The 17,975-nt window shown below is 38.0% G+C and overlaps 1 protein-coding gene across 7 annotated transcripts in view; it reads right to left on the bottom strand.

Annotated features, from left to right (window-relative positions):
• Positions 1-17,975, bottom strand: part of IMMP2L (inner mitochondrial membrane peptidase subunit 2) — an 862,490-nt gene that overhangs the window by 817,608 nt on the left and 26,907 nt on the right. For all 7 annotated transcript variants that reach the window (XM_035020938.1, XM_035020940.1, XM_035020935.1 and 4 more), the window contains exon 3: positions 7,137-7,273. In XM_035020938.1, the coding sequence (XP_034876829.1) occupies positions 7,137-7,271 (135 nt within the window). In that variant the 5' untranslated portion in view covers positions 7,272-7,273. The remainder of the gene's footprint in view (positions 1-7,136; positions 7,274-17,975) is intronic.

The following is a 17,975-nucleotide window of genomic DNA, read 5'->3' on the forward strand; positions in this document are numbered from 1 at the left end:
AAAACTCTTCAGAGTATAGGCATAGAGGGTACATACCTCAATATCATAAAAGCCATCTATGAAAAACCCACAGCGAATATCATTCTCAATGGGGAAAAACTGACAGCTTTCACCCTAAGGTCAGGAACATGGCAGGGATGTCCACTATCACCACTGCTATTCAACATAGTATTGGAAGTCCTAGCCACAGCAATCAGACAACAAAAAGAAATAAAAGGCATCCGAATCCACAAAGAAGAAGTCAAACTCTCACTCTTTGCAGATGATATGATACTTTATGTAGAAAACCCCAAAGACTCCACCCCCAAACTGCTAGAACTCATACAGGAATTCAGTAAAGTGGCAGGATATAAAATCAATGCACAGAAGTCAGTGGCATTTCCATACACCAACAACAAGACAGAAGAAAGAGAAATTAAGGAGTCGATCCCATTTACAATTGCACCCAAAACCATAAGATACCTAGGAATAAATCTAACCAAAGAGGCAAAGAATCTGTACTCAGAAAACTATAAAATACTCATGAAAGAAATTGAGGAAGACACAAAGAAATGGAAAAACGTTCCATGCTCATGGGCTGGAAGAACAAATATTGTGAAGATGTCAATGCTACCTAGAGCAATCTACACATTCAATGCAATCCCCATCAAAATACCATCCACTTTTTTCAAATAAATGGAACAAATCATCCTCAAATTTGTATGGAACCAGAAAAGACCCCGAATAGCCAGAGGAATGTTGAAAAAGAAAAGCAAAGCTGGCGGCATCACAATTCCGGACTTCCAGTTCTATTACAAAGCTGTCATCATCAAGACAGTATGGTACTGGCACAAAAACAGACACATAGATCAATGGAACAGAATAGAGACCCCAGAAATGGACCCTCAACTCTATGGTCAACTAATCTTCGACAAAGCAGGAAAGAATGTCCAATGGAAAAAAGACAGTCTCTTCAACAAATGGTATTGGGAAAATTGGACAGCCACATGCAGAAGAATGAAACTGGACCATTTCCTTACACCACACACAAAAATAAACTCTAAATAGATGAAAGACCTAAATGTGAGACAGGAGTCCATCAAAATCCTAGTGGAGAACACAGGCAGCAACCTCTTTGACCTCAGCCAAAGCAACTTCTTCCTAGAAACATCGCCAAAGGCAAGGGAAGCAAGGGCAAAAATGAACTATTGGGACTTCATCAAGATAAAATCTTTTGCAAAGCAAAGGAGACAGTCAACAAAACCAAAAGACAACCGACAGAATGGGAGAAGATATTTGCAAATGACATATCAGATAAAGGGCTAGTATCCAAAATCTTTAAAGAACTTATCAAACTCAACACCCAAAGAACAAAGAATCCAATCAAGAAATGGGCAGAAGACATGAACAGACATTTTTCCAAAGAAGACATCCAAATGGCCAACAGACACATGAAAAAGTGCTCAACATCGCTCGGCATCAGGGAAATCCAAATCAAAACCTCAATGAGATACCACCTCACACCAGTCAGAATGGCTAAAATTAATAAGTCAGGAAACGACAGATGTTGGTGGGTATCCGGAGAAAGGGGAACCCTCCTACACTGTTGGTGGGAATGCAAGCTGGTAAAGCCAATCTGGAAAACAGTATGGAGTTCTTCAAAAAGTTGAAAATAGAGCTACCATACAACCCAGCAATTGCACTACTGGGTATTTACCCCAAAGATAAAAATGTAGTGATCCGAAGGGGTACATGCACCCCAATGTTTATGGCAGCAATGTCCACAATAGCCAAACTATGGAAAGAGCCAAGATGTCCATCAACAGATGAATGGATAAAGAAGATGTGCTATATATATATACACACACACACACACACATACATATACATATATTATGTATGGAATATTAGGCAGCCATCAAAAAAAACAAAAACAAAAACAAAAACAAGGAATCTTGCCATTTGCAACGACATGGATGGAACTAGAGGGTATTACGCTAAGCGAAATAAGTCCATCAGAGAAAGACATGTATCATATGATCTCACTGATATGAGGAATTCTTAATCTCAGGAAACAAACTGAGGGTTGCTGGAGTGGTGGGGGGTGGGAGGGATGGGGTGGCTGGGTGATGGACATTGGGAAGGGTATATGCTATAGTGAGCGCTGTGAATTGTGTAAGACTGATGAATCACAGACCTGTACTTCTGAAACAAATAATACATTATATGTTAATTAAAAAAAAAAAGATAGTAGAAAGGGAAAAATGAAGGAGGGGAAATTGGAGGGGGAGATGAACCATGAGAGTCTATGGACTCTGAGAAACAAATTGAGGGTTCTAGAGGGGAGGGGGTGGGGGGACGTGTTAGCCTGGTGATGGGTATTAAAGAGGGCACGTAATGAATGGAGCACTGGGTGTTATACACAAACAATGAATCATGGAACACTACACCAAAAACTAATGATGTAATGTATGGTGATTAACATAATAAAATAAAATTTTTTTTTAAAAAGTAAAGATTTCTTGTAAGAGGGAATCCTGGAAACAAGCCTCTCCTATTAAATCCCAAGCCAGCAGAATTCTAAAAAGACATAAGAAACAGTTCTCATGCAAAATTTGCTACCAAAGTGAATTTCCAGTGTTGCTATAACAGCGTTTATTCAGTACACTCCAAAAGACTGGTATTATATTTCTCTTTAATGAGATTTGATCTTTCAGTCCTTGGATTTTCTTTTTTTTTTAATTTATTTTTTTTTTAAGATTTTATTTATTTGCGAGAGAGACAATGAGAGACAGAGAGCATGAGAGGGAGGAGGGTCAGAGGGAGAAGCAGAGTCCCCGCCGAGCAGGGAGCCCGATGCGGGACTCGATCCAGACACTCCAGGATCATGACCTGAGCCGAAGGCCGTCGCTTAACCAACTGAGCCACCCAGGCGCCCGTCCTTGGATTTTCTTAAGTAACATGTCTACAAGTTGCAGAGTGATCTCTAAGAAAAGCCACTCCGAAGTGATGATCCAAGTGGCCCTGGATGACTCCAACTTAAAGACATCTAAAATGGATCAACCCATTCCAGAATTCAGTGACTCAAAATTTCAATCCATTCCAATTTTGTCAGTCTTTGACTCCAAAGACTAGGGTCATTGTAGGTAGACTCAAAGGTGAAAAACAATTTTTTAGATTACCTCTGAAGTCAACCAAGTATCGTTGGAGTCATAGTGGCTGTGGTATGTGTACTCACCTCCTCACTATTCTTCCTTCCCTCTTCACTTTGCCATGACTCCCCGATCTCACAGACTTTGGGTTTTGACACGTGACTTACTTTGACCAATGGAACGTGAACAGAAGAGTAGAAGTTCTGAACTGAAGCTTTAATAGGTTCTGAGTGTTTCTACTCACCCTCTGATATCTTGCTATCACCCGTGAGAACATACCCCAAGCAGCCATGGCTCCTTCCGTGTAGGTCCCACAGTGAAAGATACATGAAGTGGAGTGAACCAAACCCATAGTCCAGAGTGACTACAGTTAATCTACTGACCCATGAGCAAGAAATAATGATCTGAATGCAAGCAATTGAAATCTTAGTGTAGTTTATTGCTATAGTAAAAGTTAATACCGTGACCAACAATAAAAAGGCTCAGGGTATTATTCTCTGGTACCACTCTATTCCAAATTAAAACTTCCAGGTCCATGTTCCAAAATAGTATGCTAAAGCAAACCGGTTTTCATTTCAGTACCAGGCACTGGCCAAAAATGTCTGACAGCTTGATATCTTCTCATCTGAAAATGTATCCATTATTGAGTTAATAACTTTGAACCTCTTCTACTAAAGTAAAAGTACATTGAAGACAGAATCTGTACCTCATTTGCCATCCCCCTATAGCACCTAAAAGAGTGTTTCACACTTCATAGCCATTTGATAAATGATTCCCTATTCCAACCCAAAGTTACCACTGCTTTTCATTATTGTCCATATCTCAAAATGACCTCCTGAGTCACAAAATGATTCATATATTTGAAATGACAGAAATGACTATATATGATCTTTCCACCTGAATACACAGGAACTCTAAAGCACTACACAATGAATGATTCTCAAGACTGGTAACCTACACCAACATGAATTCCTTCGAAATGGCACAGATTCCTTCAATGAATACTAAGATGTAGAATGACGTATCTCACGGTGCTACACACAAACATGCCACAGAGATGTGTCAGCACTCAAGGGTACAGCTCCAAGGGAGGTCTCACAAAGGGGCCTAGCAACGCCTTCCAGGGAGCACATTTCTGTCTTGAGTCTCTTTCACACTGGTCCTCTGTGCCACTCTGCCTCCTGCTCATTGTACCAGTTGTCTCATTTTCTCCAACATCCTCTACTACCCAACCAATCTAGGTTACTTTCTTTCCTCTTCTTCTCCACACTTCATTTTATTTTTTGCCACTTGCTTTTTCTACCTTTCTCTCATACTTCTAAACCTGGTACAAGAAGGCATCACCACACATCCAGAGAACTCCCTTCCTTCACAACAAATCAACCAGCTGCCAAATACCAGATATAATTCTCAGGCTTCACAGTCAATAAAAGCAGGTGTGTTCCTTGCAAGATGCTCGGGGACTTCCAGAGATGTCCACACACCCTGCAAGCTATTTAGTTCTTGTGTCATTACAGAAAATTGAAGACAAGAATTTTTGTCAAATTTTTGGTCAAAAATTCTGCTGAACCCCATGGTCTAAACATGTCCAGTTCATCAAAGCTGTACAGTAGCAAAGATGTCTTCAAAAATGCTTCATTAATTAATCATTATATCCCATGATTGCAATTTCTGCTCCTAATTAAGTATGTTTTAGTAATATCTCATGAAATTATAAATAAATTCTCTATTATACTTAGGAGTCAAAAAATCCTAAAATACAGACCCAACTGTAATAAACATACATCTCTATTTTTTTCCCAGAATATCCTTTCCTCTTTTATTCTGAAAATACTGTACACTTTCTTTGGGATATGTCACCCCTAACTTACCCTGAAAGCTGAAGGCCTATGGAAATTGATTCAAATATATACCGTCATTTTCTTACTGAGCCTAGCCACAGGCTAGGGGTGTGTACCTGTCTGAAGCTGGGCATGGCACTCTAACCCATTGGTGAAAGTTGATCTATATTTGTATAGATAATGGCATGTGACTGAAACAATAAATCACAGTCTTTTCCCAAGATCTTTCAAAGTGAAATAAAGGCAAGAGGAGAAATCTCTCTCAGTTGGTGATGAAATGAGGCATCTTAAAGCAGCTATGTGCCCTGCATGGGGGAGAAAGCCAGTTTGAGAGAATGAAGCCAAGATGCAGACAGAAACAGACGGCAGAAACACAGAAGACGGAGCACCCTGCAGTATCCAAATCCCCGGACCAGTTGTCCCTGATGATTGTCACACTTCTGCCTTCCTCCTGGGTACATAATAAGTCTTCCAATAAACTCTCCTGTATATCTAACTCAATTCAAGCTGTTTTCCTGTAATCAGTAGCCAAGGAAATTCTACATAATATACCAAACAAACTACAAGGTAACAAATTTGACTTCTTGGGAGTAGGGTCCAGGAACACTGTAAGAAATGTATCTGCAGCAAATGTAGCTGCAGCAAAAAATCTGAGTTAACAGACTGGCATTTAAGAATGACACTATGTAACACTTTCTTCACTGCCTTCTTAACTAGCCTTGTCTTTTCATAAGACAATCAATTTCTTATATTTTTTTAATGAATTCCCTCTTAGCACAAATCATGAACATAGATGTTCAGTGGGTGTATACTGGGCTAAAACATGACGATTAGGATACTATGATTGCCATACGATCCTCTGGAATATCATCAGTTCCAAGGTAAGATGGCTTTGTGTTCTGGAAAAATCTATCTCGGAATAATAATGGTTGTATAGCAAAACAGCACTCACTACCAGAACTCAGGAAGAGATCTGATTTTCAATACAAAAATTACATTTAAAAAAGCAAACTCATTCTAACTCCTCAAAGCTGATACCTATGCCCTTAAATAGTTCTGACTGAAAAAAAGGAAAAACAAAATGGTTATTCTTTATATAACTTTAAGCTCTTACAAGCTTATATGTTCATTTTACTCATTTGTTTTATACAGCTATTTAGCACAATGTGAACTTAATACGTGCTCATAATGAAAGAAAACAAATCATATCACAAAATGCAAACGTCTTAATTATATAAACTTACTCACATGGCTAGGTTCTAGACATCAATTTTAGAACAACAAAGTCTTCTCTAAGTTATTCCAGAAGACTATTTGCATACAAGTTTTGGAAATCTCCACTGCAAAATTCTTCCAATATAAACTGCATTTAATCTTTTCAATTAGCAACATGCTTAGAGAACACACCCAGAATATCTGCGACCAGTGCTCTAGACTTTTCTACCTACTATAAGTGTATATGCTTATACACAAATGCATACATACATATGTACACATACATATATATACATGAATACATATGTGTATTTATGTATATATACACACTTGAGTATGTGTATACATATAGTATGTATATTTTTTATATGTATATACATATTTTGGGTGTGTGTACATATATATACAACTGATATACATATGGACAATGAGATAGATATAGTAACTATATATGTGTGTATATATATATGTGTATGTATGTGTGTATATATATATATATATGCACACACACAGTAACTGAATTTGACCCAAACCCATCCTGCAACTAATAATTTGGTCTTAAAAGGATATTTAAGTGTGGATTCAAATATAGATAATTAAAATATCTTGAAATCCCAGGCCATATCCACAGAAAATGGTGTCATTTAGGAAAATTTCCTTAGACTCTCTACTTACAATCCTAAAATAAATAAAATAAAATAAAAACTTAAAAAAACCTATAGATATAGAGAACTATTTGATAATTACGTTTATTCACCTCTACCCTGTTTATAATATGACCACATTAAAAGACCTTTTAAAAAAATTTAGTAAAGTTAAATTTCAGGTCAAGGCCTTTTTTAAAACTTTTCTGGTCCCATCATAGAAATAATATACAGAAATCCCACTGCTAGTACATGAGAAACCATGAAGCATGTGCTATAAAGAACGAAGCCACATTCGTTTTTACCTGCATTGATGCTCCCTCCACTCTTGCCACACAGGCCACCCGGTCCAGGAAAGTCACGGCCACGGGCACCGCCACAAAAAAGCCCTTAAAGAAGGCCTTGGCATACCTCCTCACCCAGCCTTGTGACTGTGCCATACCTGAAAACAAGTACAAAATTAGCCTCAAAAAAGGTAAAAAAGAAAAAACAAAAACAGCACAGGAAAAGTAAGAGTTAAGGGAAAACAACCTCATCTCTTAATAATTTTCACACTCATCCCTATAAGCAGTGGAATAAATCTGACTTAAATCCCAAAGGCAAACACACTAACTCAGGTTAACTCTTTTCAGTAACTGAAGTCCACTTGATAACTGGAAACTTTCTCTTCACAAAGCAGTAAGTTACCATGTAACTAGGTCTGATGAATGGCATATGAGTAAAAATGATAAATTTCCACACTGTGCCCTGAAAAGGAGAATGCCCTCCTCTTCATGTTTCCCTTTTTACAATACCATGATAACAAAGTGGTGGTAGAGACAGGAGTAGCCATCTCAAGTTAAAGATGGCAAAGCAACAAAATAGAAGGGTCCTGGGTCCCCAGCACCATGGAGGCACTGTAATTGTGCTGCACTCACTTACCCTGTAACCACCTAATTTTCAGATTTTTCTAGGGATAGGCAATCTTTTAATTGTCTCATGCAATGAAAAACAAAATAGTGAGAGATAAGATATGCTACACTACCAGACCAAAGAGAGCCGAACACAGTCCAAGAGATTTGAAGAAACTTCATGGTTGGGAAAGATAAATGATCGTTTTGTTCACAGTCTTACTTAGACAAGCTCCATGTGCTACCCAAGATTGAAGGAGGAGGTGAAGGGGATGATGAGGTTAGAGGTCTCTTGACCTCTCCTTCTTTGCAGTGTGCAACTAGATCAGAGCAACTGAAAAGTTCCCTAACACAACCACAAGGCTTGTGTAGCCCTAAACCCACAGGTCAGTTTGCTTCCAAGGGATGACCTAAAATTTCTTGTCCTTTGAGAGCAGGTTCAAAAGGGTCCAGAAATGCAATTCACACCAAGCATATACCAGAAAGGCATATACTGGGACAGTGTTTACACTTTTCATGTTTAAGTTCCCAAAAGTCACACTTCCAATGAGAGCAGTGTTATGATAATATTAATATTATACACATGAAAAGCCAAAAATAGATAAGAATATAAGAAGGAAAAGAAAAAGACTAAAAAATATATTCATGAACAATAGAGGGAGAGGGAGGGAGAAAATGAGTAAATATAAATACAGAAATAATTATTTACTTATTTGCATAAGTGTATATTAAAAAAGCAGAAAAAATACAGTTAAATTCAGTCCAACTACTCATATCTGAAGATTTTACCCAATGACCTATATAACTTAAACTTGAAAGGAGACACAGAGGAACATATAAAGAAAGGGTGGGACCACTTCCAAATAGCTTCATCCAAAAGACTTCACTTCTCACTTTATTTTAAAGGAATTCTTCCTTTAAAGGCACATACAAAAGAGGGTCACATGGTAATAAAGAATAGTCTTCTGATCCTGACAGAGCAAAAGAATTCTCCAGAGTTATCAGTATAGGACAATGGCTTTCAAACTGTTTTGACCATGTCCCACATTAAGAAATACATTCTATAGAGCAACCAAGTACTCAAGTACTAACTCATATACACACACAACTTACATATATACCCTCACAATGCAGCAAATAAGAACTGAAAACAGTTTCACAAAACTACTTATTCTTATTACATAATAGGCTATCATTTTAGTTTGTTCTATTTCATTGGATGGGACAAGATGAACGTGGGGAGACCAAATTATTCTAGTGGTCCTGAGCAAGAGATGATGGTAGGCTGGACCACAGTGGTGGTGACAGAGATGGAATAAAATGAGCAGACATGGGGCATCTGGCTGGCTCAGTCAGTGGAGCAGGCGACTCTTGATCTCGGGGTTGTAAGTTCCAGCCCCACGATGCATGTAGAGCTTACTTTAAAAAAAAAAAAAAATGAGCAGATTATGATATATATTTTGGAGGTTAAAATGATGTGATTGGACATGGATGGGCAATGGCGGGAGAGGGGAGAGGAGCTAAGAGAAGGAGGTGTCAAGAGGCAGTAGTGACCTATGAAAGCACTGTTATTTTGTCATCCCCTTGAATTGCATTCCAAAGTAGTAAAAACATGCTCACAATTCAATTTATCAAACCTTTATTCAGTCCTACTAAGCACAAGGCCATAAGTTAGGCGCTAGGAATTTAGGAGTGGAAAAGCAGATATGGTCCTTGCTCTCAAGGGGTTACACTGTACCAGGAAAGATGCCCCTAAACAAATATTTTAAATGGAAATGAGTATTGAAAAGGGCCAAGCCCTGGACCATGGGAATATGGAGCAAGGAATTCCTTCCATCAGAAAATGATCAGCAAAGGTCTCCCAAGGAAACACCAATCGAGGTGGGACCCGAGCATTTCAGGCACAAGGAGCAGCATGTGTGAAGGCCTAGGAGCAAAGTAAAATGTAGCTACTTAAGAAACTAACAGAAGTTCAATTTGGATAAAGTATATACCCAATTTATTTCCTAATTTTCAATTTTTACTTTAGTAAACATTTAGTTATTGACGCTAAACACCAATGCTAAGGGAAGAGAATATAAAGATGGCTGGGCATACAATATAATATCATTTAAAAACTCTCACAAACAATATTTTATATTTTCTATGTAAATTTGTATAAGCATATAAAAGTATTTAAAATAGAATATTATTGGGGCGCCTGGGTGGCTCAGTTGGTTAAGCGACTGCCTTCGGCTCAGGTCATGATCCTGGAGTCCCGGGATCGCGTCCCATATCGGGCTCCTTGCTCAGCAGGGGGTCTGCTTCTCCCTCTGACCCTCCCCCCTCATGTGCTCTCTCTCTCTCATTCTCTCTCTCAAATAAATAAAATCTTTAAAAAAAAATAAAATAAAATAGAATATTATTTGTATTATTGTGCTCATTGTTTACTAACCACTCATGTCACTTGTATAATTAGTAAAGTTTAGAGAGAGATGGAAAAAGCAGGCTTATCAGAATGCTGAGTGGTTCATCTTAGATGCTAGAAATGTAGATCATGACTATTTTCTTCTTTGAACTTCCATTGATTTCTAACATTTAAAAAAGAAAGATGTGCTATGAAGTCACTTTAGTATATGGATACTACAGGATGATGCCAGTCCTGATCTATCTACTATTATGATAAACTACCCTTTCTTAGTCCAGTCTCTCTGCTGTTCTAAGGAGAACAAAAAAATACCAAGTAAGATTCTTCCCTATTTATGCAGCAATCAACATATCTGACTGCAATTCTTTTATGTAGCCAAAATAGGCCATGTCGGAATATTATATGCTTTGGAAAACTTCTTGAGAGTTTGAAAAGCCTTAAAAAGTCTTACCTTTCTATTCACCCATAGTAGCATTTGGGTTCAAATAGGAAAATCTTGCTGACAATCTATATTACAACCAACTTGACAACTTGACTACTTTCAGTAATTAATAAACTGGCTTAAAACATGTAAACCTATGCTTGCCTAAATATTAAGCAAATATATACTTTATCAGGTCAAACAGGCTTAGACAACCAGAGGATTTAGACTCCAAAAAAAAATGATAGGACAAATGAAAATAGAAAAACATGCTCTTATACAACTGTGGCTCTTAGAATTAAAAAAAGCAAACACATGACAGAATGAGAATATAAGTGTTATCTTTGCCGTTCCTTATTTCCTGCATGCATGGACCTTCACTAAATGACTAGGGATATGTGCAGAATAGAAACTAGGAAGGCTTTCAAATATGATGATGCTGCAGCTATCCTAGTTATAAGGTAACATGCATGCTTACAGTGTAAATTAAGGGGAAAAGAGAACATAAGTTGTATTAGAATTGGAGTCCCAGAATTTTGAGCCTCCCCTCCTTTCCCAATATCCACTCTCTCATATACTGCTACTCCATTTGGTCACTGTGGCCCCCAGGAAGGATCATAGTAATGAGAGTCCGGGGGCCCGAGGTGGCCTATAACTTGCTGCATGTCTCACCAACTCACTTTCAGGCCTCAGTTTCTTGTCTGTAAAAAGAAAGAGGTTAGACTCAATTTCTAAGGTCCTTTCTGTGTCCAACATTCTTATTTCCATAAATTTTTCAATTGTTTCTCCAGGACTTCAGCAGATACTAAAGTTTTAAAAAGTCACTCAGATTACCACTAAGAAGAGACAGGAAGTTGCTTTTAGGTTTGAGACTCTAAGTGTTAAAAAGAAAAAAAAGACTTTGCTTTTATCACACAGCTAGTTAAAAAAAGAAAGAAAGAAACAGAAGAAGCTGGAACAAGTGCAAATCATGTCAAAGAACATTTAATTATAGTGAAAGCCACTGCTCTTTCACTTCCTGTCTACACAAGTCCACTGCTGACCATCTCCTGCACAACAAAGTCAAGACAAGTATTTTTCCATTGAGAGACTTTCAAAGAGTACGTGGGAGGAGTGCCAATCTGAAGGTGCACAGATTCTGCCCAAGCCAAGGGAAAAAATAAAGCTACCTTGCAAACAAGTTGTCACTATTTTCAGAGGCTCAAAACAAAAGCCTCAGCATAGTCCTGTCTTAAACGAATTGCAAAGGACACCGATACCACATAAAAGTCAAACATTTTTAAAAGCTTCTAACTATCACTAAAATAAACCATACGTAAATGAAACAAACATTACATTTCCATGTCAAGTCGTACAAATAAATTGTTTAAAGTTGTATGGCATTCACATTCTGTTAAAGTTTATGTTGTTTTTTTTTTCTATAGAAATTGCCAAAGAATCATTGGAATGATCTGGTCTTTTGTTCACACCCTCAATGTTTAAAACCTCCATACTAATAAGCACCTAGCATCTGTTTCCTCTGAGAAAATTTCCTTTAAGCAATGACAATATGCTACTAAAACCATCACCAGCAAAAAGGGAAGAATTTTTATCAGTAACCTCATTCTCTAGTAACCATGCAAGTCATTTAGGTTCAAAACATTGTTCCTGAAAAAACTGATGCTTAAGTAGTAGGCACACCTGGTTCATTGCTGGACTGAGAATATTTTTAAATAAACCTTCAGATTCAGTTGAAATCATATTTGCCACCTGCTATACAGCACCTGCAAGGGAAAGTTTCTTGGTGATGCTGACCTCAATCAACCACATAATGACCTATACCATAAAAGCCTCTTTTTTCTCTCATGACTTGTAATGACTTGATCATGCATGAATTCATCTAAAATGATTCTTAAACTTGCTTATATTTTAGCCTCTACAAAGTCACCAGTCACTCATCCATAGAACCCAGGTGGATAAATACACCTCAAGTCATCCTAATTACAAATACTATTTAAAAATTGTGGGCGGTTTGAAGGTAAGAGAAAATAATAAATTACAAGGCAGTATCTTATATAAAATGTAATCTTTCAATCACAATAATAAGCCTGCACATTTGGATAACCAAATAAAGATTTTACTTCTAAACTCAAACTATATAACAAACTATGAACATCAGAGAATGTAAGAGCAGGGATCCAAGCAAATCAGACACCCAGTTCGCTGCTCACTCAATATATATTCATTGCTCACCTACTATGTATCTGGGAACTGTGCTAAGGGATGAGTACACAATGCACAACAAGGTAGGTGTGGTCCTAGGCCATACAGAGTTTACATTTTCATTCTGGCTACATTGTCTACTTTGCTAGACACTATGCTAAGACACCAAAGGTAAAAAGACAGACCAAAGTCAAGTTCCTTCCAAGGGGAACTTGTTACAAGATCACAGGAAATGAGTAGATGACCATGCATGATCAGACTAACCTTCTCCATGGATCTCTCCAGGAGCTCCTGCTACCAATAACCTCAATCGGCAAACAACCTAAGCATGTGCGAAACCAGGAGGAATTTGGATACATTTGGACTAACTAATGCAAGAGAAAAGTAATAATTAATGAACTAGAACAACTTTTTAAAAGATTTTATTTAAAAGAGAAAGGGAGAGAGAGAGAGCCCACGAGCGGGGTAAGGGGGAGGGGGGAGGGGCAGAGGGAGAGGGAGAAGCAGACTCCCCACTGAGCAGGGAGCCCCAGGCAGGGCTTAACCCCAGGACCCTGGGATCATGACCTGAGCCAAAGGCAGATGCTTAACGGACTGAGCCAACCAGGCACCCCTGAATGAGAACAATTTTGATTCTACTGGAAGCAGATCTGGGAAAGTAATCTATGGAAACCAATTTAAAAAAAATTCAGGGCCATCTTGCTCCTTTCACTTTACAAATAAACAATACCTTGTAAAATAGACAATTGGCAATCTTCAGAATGTGAACTCCAGCATCAATTCCTTTATCTTTTAACTCATGTGATTTAGCAGTTCTCACTCAAAACTTCTCAGGACAAAATGGTAAGAAAAAGCAAAGAATAAAGAAAAACTAGTCAAGGGGCACCTGGGTGGCTCAGTCGTTAAGTGTCTGCCTTTGGTTCAGGTCATGATCCCAAGGTCCTGGGATTGAGCCCCGCATCAGGCTTCCTGCTTGGTGGGAGGCCTGCTTCTCCCTCTCCCACTCCTGCTTGTGTTCCTTCTCTCACTGTCTCTCTCTCTCTGTCAAATAAAATCTTAAAAAAAAAAAAAGAAAGAAAGAAAGAAAGAAAAACTAGCCAAAAATAATAAAGGGGATAAATGTAATGGAGTTAGACATAAATCAAACCATGTTCTGGCAAAGATACCCAATAAAAGTCAACACTAGTAGCCTAGCGAAGATAATAATGGTCCTCTGTCTTGACCTAAAACTGCTTCTTTGATAGAGATAATTGTAATTCCCTATTGCTAAACTGATGAGCATCTGGATACCAAGAAAGTAGAGATTAAAACTGACATATTTAATTTTAAGTCAGGAATGTTTAAACACAAATGAATTCCAGGGTTATGTTCTACTATACCTGGTGTTGAGAGAAAACACAACCAGAAAACAACTAAGATATGCAACTTCATGAGTTTTTGGTAAGGACTCCAATTTGCAAATGTACAGCATTTATGCCCACCTTTCCCTCTGCCTCAGAAAAGGAGTCCCCCCTCTATCCAAGGAGAGGCCAGCAGTGCTCTGCAGAGGGAGCATCAGCAAAGAGGGAAAGTCAGTATAAAGTTGGTGGCCTCTGAATCTAACTGACCTTAGTTCAAATCATGATTCAATGATTCAATCATGTGACAAATTGTTGTTTGGCTTGCTGAGCCACAATTCTTTCACCTGAGAAAACTTGCAGGGTGTTTGGAGGTATAAAATGTTCACACATGTTGTTCTGCTTAAGCAAGCATTTGTATGAAGAAAAAAAAATAAAGTCCCATAAAGCTAGTATCTGAATACAGTATATGTACATTAGAGAACAATGACTGGATATCAAATAAAAGGTATTTCTGCAGGTAAAAGCATTAGCCATGTCTAAAAAAAGGAACTCGCAATAACAAATCGAAAAAGAACAATAGACTTAAGGATGTTTGTTACATGCAATAAAAAAAGTAAAGCCAACCTTCTAGGTAATGGATATCTACTAAACAGAGTGATACTTTTGTTCTGCTTTGAACTTAATCTTGTTCTGGCATTTAACTGGTTAGGGACTATCATATTTAGTGATATTGGCTAATTAACAAAAATTATGGATTGCCAACATCTCAGCACTATCTTAGGTGATTTGAGGTTTGTTTTTTTTTTTTTTTAAGATTTATTTATTTGACAGAGAGAGACACAGCGAGAGAGAGAACACAAGCGAGGGGAGTGGGAGAGGGAGAAGCAGGCTTCCCGCCGAGCAGGGAGCCCGATGCGGGACTCGATCCCAACACCCTGGGATCATGACCTGAGCCGAAGGCAGACACTTAACCAACTGAGCCACCCAGGCGCCCCTGATTTGAGGGTTTTTTTTAAAGCAAAATAAAGGAAAAATATGACTCAGTGCCAGAACTGGACCACAGGAAGAAGTTATATAATGGCCATTGGAAGAAGGAGGAGGAGGAGGAGGAGAAAGAAGAAGAAGGAGGAGGAGGAGGAGGAAGATACGTCCTGAAATTGCAAGGAAAAAATTCACGAGAAAGAGTGGAAAGAAAAAAATGAATTTAAATGTAAAAGGTGGGTTTAAGAATGTCTGCTAAAAAATAACTTTTCTATACTTTTAAAAATAGCCATTAAAATGTTGGAAATAAAAGAAGGATAAATTATATTTGGTAAATTTCTGAGACAAGAGGAAAATACGATTCTGAAAGTAAAGGTTTATCTATGGCCTATCTGAGATAGATGCTGGCCAGACCAAGAAACAAGATATATGTTAAGAGAATTGAGGAATAAGACTGTATTTAATACTTATTTTTTATTTTGCTATGTTTCGTCCCTTAGCAATATGGAAACCCTCATGACTCCAATATTTTTGAAAACCATATAAAACTAAATCCAGGGGCGCCTGGGTGGCTCAGTCGTTAAGCGTCTGCCTTTGGCTCAGGTCATGATCCCAGGGTCCTGGGATCGAGCCCCGCATCAGGCTCCCTGCTCGGCGGGAAGCCTGCTTCTCCCTCTCCCACTCCCCCTGCTTGTGTTCCCTCTCTCGCTGTGTCTCTCTCTGTCAAATAAATAAAATCTTTAAAAAAAAAAAAAAAAAACTAAATCCATAATACTGTGGTATTATGAGCCTCTCCAAAAGCCGGCTCAGTCCACCCTAATCCCATAAATTATCTTTATCCTTTAACTCCAAATGGACACCATTTGACCACATTTACAACTAAGGCCCAATATCAAATTTCAGTTATTAAAATGCCATAAATTCTGCAAAAAATAGTTTACCATAAAAATTAACAGGCAAGTGAATAGCTTTCTATAGAGTGAGTAAAATCCTACTAAATGATAGCCATTAGCAAGAAGAAGCTTGGTAAGCTTTAACTCTAATAATCACAAAATTTGGGTATCAACACGGCACTCTACTTTTTTTTAGTTTAATAGAAAAGCATAACTGCTATCATTAAGTGGAAGCTAAAGGCAATGTGGATTTTAAGCTAACAATGTGGCAACTTAAATGTATGTGTAAATGAAACAGACGAGGTACTCATCTACAACCCAAACAAAGTAATTAGAGAATTTTGGACTATTCACCATAAGCCTATTTATTCCTGAAACAATAACATTTTGAATTAGCAAAAGAACATACTTCCAATACCAGAATACTTACTGAGTAGTTTTAAAAAAAAAAATTATTTAGCATTTCACTGCATGTGAAATTGGCTTTTAAAAAATTAAGATAGCCTATAAAAGAAAAAAGCATCCTCCTCAAAAACAAATCTCAAAACCCTTCAAAAATCAAAACTAAGAAATAGGAGTGAAGGGAAATAATGAGAAGAATATAACATTGAGAACCTAAAAAAAAAAAAGAAGGGCACAAAGTAAGTAAGAAGAATATTGGAAAGTAAGCATCAGGCAATAACATGAGTAATGGGAAAATGTCACTGAAAACACCAGGTGACACGCAGTTCCTAGAGCACAATTACCTGAGGTATCAGCTTTGCTGTTCCTTACCTATCTCACGATCTCAGATTCTGGCCCACTCTCTAATAACTGCTTCATATTCATTTCTCTTAGCCACTATTCACACTAACCCTATTTCTGCCCTATTTTTAAATGGTACAGGGTCTCTAATGGGTTCAACAGTAAGTGCAATAAGCAATTTTTTAAAAGAGCATGATTTCAGGGTCTCATGAAAATCCTATTCCGACCTCTACCCTTCATGCCTCAAATAAACTGCTTTCTTTACTGGGCTACAAATGCCTTTAAGTGAATATAAGACATCAGCTCAAATTCACATTAAGAGATAAGGAGAAAAACATGGCTTTTCCTTTGATCAGGGTTGGGAATAGGAAGTAGGAAGGCTTCTCAAAATAACCAAGGCCAACCAGACCCTAAAGGGGCAAAGATGAAAAACCAAGGTAATAAAAAAAAAAAAAAAAAAAAAAGTGGGACTGGAAAATACAATGGAACCAGCAAACTTAGGGCCAGACCAGGGACTATTATTACTCTTTACAGAATGATAAAGATAAAAATTAGAAACACAGGCTCCCCCAGCAGGGAAGTATATTAAAGCTCTGATTAGTCTGTCAAAAATAAAACCTGTCCAAATGGTCAGCTTTGGAAGGTTGCCCACAGCCCATCTACGGCAGCTGCATGCCCATGGGGAGCTCAAACAAGAGCCATGCAGGCTCAGTGCTGGATAAATAAGGATGCAAGCCAGATGAGAAGATTTATGCAATGTAAGGTAAAAGCCATAGTAACTGATGCCTTTGGAAGAAGTAGCTATGGTCCTTTAAATTTACAAGTGCAAGCATAGGGGGCAGGGTGCACACACTTGTTGAAATGGCAACAAAGACCAGGCTGGCAACATAAGTTTTAAAAAAAAAAAAATAGCTGCCAAGAGATCAGAGTACCAAGAGGCTCATCCTGTGCAGCCTGGAGACTAAGGCAGATGGAGCACAGCACTTTCTGGACTCAAGTGTCTGCTGAACAGAAAGTCTAGGGATCATAATGAGTCCCTGGTGAGCATACAGCATATGGAGCTGAGATGTTACTTAGATTGCTCCCCACACATAACTGCCTTATTTTGATTTTACCCACTTGTCAGTATATTATGAGTTACTGTTTAAGATACCTGTGAAGGTGCATCAACATGCAAGGCCCTCTGAAGCTAGGACGTATCTGCCAATCAAAACATTCAAAATCACAGCAGAATGAAATAACGTAAAACAAATTTTTAAAAAATAC

Source organism: Mirounga leonina, unplaced genomic scaffold, assembly GCF_011800145.1.
Source record: "Mirounga leonina isolate KUSES-001 unplaced genomic scaffold, KU_Mleo_1.0 Mir_174, whole genome shotgun sequence".
NCBI classification, from domain to species: domain Eukaryota; kingdom Metazoa; phylum Chordata; class Mammalia; order Carnivora; family Phocidae; genus Mirounga; species Mirounga leonina.